The 6,575-nt window shown below is 29.9% G+C and overlaps 1 protein-coding gene across 1 annotated transcript; it reads left to right on the top strand.

The window, feature by feature from the left end:
- Positions 1–1,543: 1,543 nt before the first annotated feature.
- LOC107897025 (trihelix transcription factor ASIL1) lies at positions 1,544–4,524 on the top strand. The gene is made up of 2 exons (XM_016822354.2): positions 1,544–2,554; positions 3,814–4,524. The coding sequence occupies exons 1-2, from the start codon at positions 1,907–1,909 to the stop codon at positions 4,225–4,227; spliced, it is 1,062 nt and encodes a 353-aa protein (XP_016677843.2). The 5' UTR covers positions 1,544–1,906; the 3' UTR covers positions 4,228–4,524.
- The last annotated feature ends 2,051 nt before the right edge of the window (positions 4,525–6,575 follow it).

Here is a 6,575-nt window from a genome sequence, read left to right as displayed (position 1 = left end):
ACAAAGCAAAAAGAAAGGAAAAATAAAACACAGATTTTGCATGGAACCCTTTCGGAAAAAAAATTCATGAGTAGAGAAGGAGAAATTTACTAATGTTGAAAACTGAATGATAAAAGTAGAGTTTCGACTATATCTATTTAAAGGTTAAAAAATTTTATTCTAATCAATGATACAAAAGGAGTTTCGGCCCTAGACATTAAGCCTTACACAAATCTCCTGTTTTGCCACCGTATTTTCTTTAATAAGAATTCGGGTCACACAACTCTAATACTTATTATTGCTAACAATCTCCCTTTCTTTTTATTGGTAAAGGTTCTTTGTTGTTACTTGATTAAATATGCCTAAGTATTAGATGCTATTTATAGAATTAAACTTAACTTTTAATTGACATATAATTCTAATATCAATTAAGTAATATTTGTATATAATTTTTCTATCTTTTTTTATATTTAGAATTCTATTAAATTCAAACTCAAATTTACATAAACCTATTTTTTAAAATTGAACTATTTTTTAAAATTGAACTATTAAATCTAAATTATTAAATTATAAATTTAGCTTTACTTCAATATTCTTTTAACTATAATTATTATCCTAATATTTCACGTTAACATTTTTTAACTATTAAATATAAATTAAGTTATAAATAAATAGTAATTATTTAATCAATGATAATTGATAAGTACAATGATTATAACTTAAGTAATTTAATATTTTAATATGTCAATTCAATAATAAAATGGAAAACTAAGGGATTTTTTATCAATTTTTTTCAAACCCCTATTTTTATATATATTATAAATGATTTGTTATAATTTTTTAAAATACATATTATTAATTGAGGAAAGAGTATGACAATAACGGAATTTAAATTTTGATTTCTTGAGTGCTAATGACAATAACGGAGTTTAAATTTTGATTTCTTGAGTGCTAATTAATGACTTAACGAGTTTAAACATTAAAAATAATATTATAGAAAGAGACAACTATAAATTCTCAAAAGAATTAATCTTTATAGATCGTAAAATGCACATAAAACATAAAAATTAACTGGTTGATTATTTGTCAATAATTTTTACATAAAGTTTTGAAAGATTTTAAGTATATATTATTGTATTATATGATTATATCATTTATCGGATATAAATCAAGATGAGATATGGAATAGAGTGGCTGACAGAACCATGTGAGTGACCCACCACCTCCACCACTATCACCGCCCCTTTCTCTATTCTCTAATAGGCCAGTGGAGTGGATTTCTTGGTTGGCTTCATATCGACGCTAACAGCCAAAATAACCCAACCACAGCAATTAAACCAATACAACATCAACAAGTAGATATGACCATTTCTATATATTTTTCTCTTTTTTTTTTGCGGGGTTATATTTTTGCTTAAAAGGTTGTATTTGTATAACAAAATAACATTTCATATTATATGAATTTTGGATGTTGGTGCATATCTTATATCATATTTTAATATCTTTTTGGTATCCTATTCCTTCAAGAGCCTTAAATTACCAAATATACCTGCATGTAAGATAACACACACCCCACACACTCTTTCTTAAAGAAAAACTAAAGGAGGAGTTACTATCATCAACTCATTTGACAAAGCAACCACTTATCTTGGTTGCCCACTAACCCTAACCCCAACCCTTTGCTTTCCCTATTCCCTACCCCCCCTCTCTAATGCTAGTGGCTCTCTTTCTCAGCTCTCCCTTTGGTTGGCCACTAGACCAAGCCCTACCTTTTTTTCTCAAATGCTAGTGGTTCATTCATTTCTCTCTTTACAACCCCCCACTGAGCCTTTCTTTTGAGCTTCAACTTCTTTGATGGGTGTGAATACATAATGTTAACAGCTAAACTATAACCAAAGAGTTTGTTTTTTGCTTAGCATGGGGAGAGATGGAAAAAGAAACTAACCAAGAAAACCCATCTCTCCTCTCAAATAATAACATCTCCATCACTAAAGAAAACTCCTCCCCTAAAAAACACCCTGGAAACACCGCTGCGGCTGGTGGCGGAGATAGGCTGAAACGTGATGAATGGAGTGAAGGAGCTGTTTCAAGCTTGCTTGAGGCTTACGAAAACAAATGGGTGCTTAGAAATAGAGCCAAACTAAAGGGTCATGATTGGGAAGATGTGGCTCGCTATGTTTCAGCTCGAGCTAATTGTACCAAGTCGCCAAAGACTCAAACTCAGTGCAAGAACAAGATTGAGTCAATGAAGAAAAGGTATCGATCGGAGTCCGCCACGGCGGATGGATCTTCTTGGCCTTTGTATCCACGCCTTGACCTTTTACTTCGTGGCAGTACTGCCCCTCCTCCTCCTCCGTTACTGCCACCACAGCTGCAACCGTCAGCGGTTCCTCAAGCTGCTACTCCAATTTCCACTAACCCTCCTTTGATGACTTTACCAGAGCCCTCCATGATGGTTGTGCTACAACAGCAGCAACAGCATCCACCACCACCACCACCACCACATTTGGCTCCTCAGCTTCCTGGAACTACACAAAATTCACACGGTTCCAATGGTATTGATAGGATCCCCAAGGTCAGTTCGAATATATATATATCTATTAGCCTATGACTTGAATTTAAGATTTCAACCCTCACCTTTATTTTCATATTAGTTTTAATTTTTATAAATTCAAAGGCCTAAACTAACATGTTGTATATATGTTTGTTGAATTGATGATGTATAATTTTATGTACAATCATAATAATACATCATTGAAAATTTTTAAAATTAAAATTTACCAAATATTACTTTTAATTATTTGTCATCATTTTTGTTTATTCAATTAATAATGTTTGATCATCTTGCTAACTAATGGGATATTAAATTGTATACCTAATTGCATCAAATATATAATTTTAGAAACTAATTAATTAGAAGATTAGTGTAAGCTAATTCTGAAAGCATATAATAAAGAAAATTTAGGGTCTTGAAATGCTTGGGTGGGTTAATACCCAAACTGAAGTACTATTAACGGAATTACTCAAAATGTAAAAATCTTGAACCGTTAATTGAATTGAAGTTTTTTCAAATACATTAATCGAACTGAAATATTTCGGTTAATTCAGTCGATTAATCGAAATGTATATGTTTTGTGTCTTTTGACTAAAATAAGTATAAAACATATAAAAAATATACTGCTAATGTTCATTTTTTTAATAAGTCAAAAAACTTTAAATGAATGTGAAAATAATAAATAAGATATTAGATACACTACAAAAATTTTGAAAGTTAATAATTATATATAATATATATTATTTATTTCGATTAATTGATTAATTTGACTAATTACTCGATTTCGAATTGAATTAACTGATAATCGAAATTTCAAAAATTCATTAACTGAACTATTAACCTCATAAGAAAAATAGTACTAGAAAGGAAGGTAATATCGACTCAAAGTTTTTACCATGGTTTAGTTCTAATAAAGTAAAACTCTAAAGTTTAGTTTCCTTTTCAGAAAAATAATTGCAAGTCAGAAAAAAGGAAAGAAAGAAGAAGCTAAAATTGTCCATTTCCTATGATTATAACTCCATTTTTTTTTTTGCCATGACATCTTCTACACTGCAATCAAGTACGAAGTTGTTCTTTTCAGATACCATTTTAATATCTTTAATTATGAAAACTTACCATTTGTTTCGTTTAATAATTGAATTTGGATTCAATCCAAATGATTCATTCATATTTTTAATGTGATTAGATTTTGATAAATTAAAAATTGATATTCTTCTTTCGTATTTTTTCTCCAAGACTTGATTTTACTTAAAGTTTTCGAGTTGTTTCAATTTGAACAGGAGGATGGAGCCGGAACAAAATTATCGGGCCATTTATCGGACAAGATAGCTATGGAGACAGATAGTAGTACCCCTGCTCTTTATAGCGACAAAGAAAGACCGAGATCGAAGAAAGCAAAGATGAAAATAGAGACGACGGCAACGATGATGAAGAAGAAGAAGAAGAGAAGGAAAGAAGAGTGTGAAGTTGGAGAGAGCATTCAATGGCTAGCACAAGTAGTTTTAAAATCAGAACAAGCAAGGATGGAAACAATGAAAGAAATTGAAAAAATGAGGGTTGAAGCTGAGGCTAAAAGAGGAGAAATGGACCTCAAAAGAACTGAGATCATTGCCAAGACTCAATTGGAAATTGCTAGGCTCTTTGCAGGATCAAATAAAGGAGTTGATTCTTCATTAAGGATTGGAAGAAATTGAAAACTTATGGTGGTTATTAGTGAATAATCTAATTAATTATATCTGCATGTATAGATATTGTGTATTGACAATGAGCAAGGGCAGGTGAAAAATTAAGGGTTAACTCTTAATAGACTAATTAATTAATTAGATAAAGAAAATGGGGTTGGTAAATAGCAATTTCTACCTCATTTCTAAGCCTTCTCTTTTAGAGAAAATGTAGTATTTGTAGAAAGAAAAAATATGTACCTACACAATTATACTAAATTGATGTGTAGTACAAGAACTTCTAATGTATTAAGCAAATGAACTTCTACCCATAACTGTTTAGATATCTCTTTCTTTATCAAACTCTACTATTAGATTTATTAAAGGTCTACTTACCATTTTAAATATAATATTTAGTAGAATTTAAATAATTATTAAATTATATTGAATTTGGATAACTATGTATGTTATTTGTAACGCCCTAAATCTAACTCGGTCCATCCGGTCTAAATCTCGAGTGTAAAATTTTCACTTAGTAAAATTTTCTAAACAACCTTATTGTACGCTTGACTTGAGACATATTGCTTATCATTTTATCAAAAATCTCATTTCTTAAAAGACCAAGGAATGAATTTAAAAATAATACATCATATCTATTATAACTTATTACAATATGTTTAAATAACTAGTCTTATAGGGTGTAATCCTACAATACGCCATCATTTAAAAAATGTCCACTGTATGTATAATATTTCAAATCGTCGCTTCCTTGGCGTACTTCTAGCTTGTCCCTCCTGGCGAATTCATTCATACAACATAACCTGAAACATAAATATAATACTTATATATACCTATGCGCCACTTACCATCCTTAACGAATCATCTTTAATTCATTGGCAGACTTCAGATCTCACCAGACAATACTACCTCTTCTTCTTTAATCAGATAGTTTGCTTTGTTTATCCTAGACCAATTGTTCATAGACACTATTCATTGGCAAATACTTACACTTTTGGCGAATTTCTACATGGAATTGAATACCATCAATACACCAATCAAATCATTTTCTACTTCAATATAGGCGTGTCCTAGGCCGTTTGGTTACTGGGCTTATTTTTCTCTATTTTTGAATCACACACGATTTAGGTGATTCCACATGGTCAAGTGCCTCACATGGTCTAGCCACATGGCCATGTACTTTATTTTTTCCTCTTTAAAACAAGGTTTTTTTTTGTCCTTTTGTTCCTTTGTTCCTGCCCACCTTTTTTTTATTTTCTAGATTTATATATTTTAATTTATTTTATTATGCATTTTTTGTTATATTTTTTCAATTTTTTTTCTAGTTTGTAATCTCTTTATCTTATTTATTTTTGTCTGTTTTCTTTTTAGTTTGCTTAGAAAATATACTTAATTTAGAATCGTCTATGATTCCAATTTTCACCATTCTAAAGAAATCATCCATATTTAAGGCAGTTTCAGTTCCCTTATGATGCTGTGCTTATTCTGTTATTATAATTGTTTGTACATTGAAGACAATGTACATCTTAAATGTGGAAAGGTTATTTATATGCTTATGTGATAAAATCCCTGGATTGTTTGTTTGTTTTTAATTTCTCACAATTATCATGGAAGTTAATTTTTTTTTTAAATTTGGAGTTTGTATTGATTTTGTTTTGGAATGATTTGTTGATTTTTTGTGAATTGTATGATTTATACTTTAAGATACGAGAAATTCAAGCTTGATAAGTTATTTTTTAGAAATTATTATTTTAGGTTGTCTCCTTGAACTAAAGAATTATTTTGAAATTTTAAAATTACAAGTTTGACATCAAAGTCATATTTTTTATGAGCTTTTGAGCCTATAGAGCATATTTATTTTTTCGTGCTCATTTTATTTTTTGGTTGTGAGTATGTCGACTTGATTTGTTATTCTAGAATTTGCTTCAGTTATACATGTCGAGACCACATTATTGATTTGGTACATTGAAATGATAGAGGCACATAGGAATTAACCCACCCAACCTTTAATTAGCTTACCTGTTGTATTAACCTTTAGTGAACCAGGTGATCCTAGCTAACACATTTTTTTCTTCTAACCCTTCAATGTTAACCCATAGCCCATATCTATATTGTAAAATTATCCTCTTCAGTGACTCCTTTTTTGTCGAGATGTGACTTGGTTAGTTGCTTGACTATGTTTCATAATTTGTTTTGCTGAATTTCTTTTGCAAAAAGAAAAAAAGAAAAATATATATAAAAAAAGATAATTGGAAAAAATTGATTGAGCTTGAATCGTTAGCTTCATATTGTGTTCAAAAGCATTTTTATTATTTATTTTTTGTTGATGTAAATTCTTTTAATTCAGCAATTGATTTTTTCTA

Source organism: Gossypium hirsutum, chromosome A05 (genome assembly GCF_007990345.1).
Source record: "Gossypium hirsutum isolate 1008001.06 chromosome A05, Gossypium_hirsutum_v2.1, whole genome shotgun sequence".
Classification (NCBI taxonomy): Eukaryota; Viridiplantae; Streptophyta; class Magnoliopsida; order Malvales; family Malvaceae; genus Gossypium; species Gossypium hirsutum.
Note: the sequence above shows the minus strand (reverse complement) of the source record. Positions and strands in the feature narration are given on the sequence as shown.

Excerpts from the sequence above, each read along its gene's own strand:
- LOC107897025 (XM_016822354.2), top strand. The coding sequence starts at position 1,907 with ATGGAAAAAGAAACTAACCAAGAAAACCCATCTCTCCTCTCAAATAAT. Across the intron at positions 2,555-3,813 it reads GTATTGATAGGATCCCCAAG|GAGGATGGAGCCGGAACAAA; the intron begins GTCAGTTCGAAT and ends CAATTTGAACAG.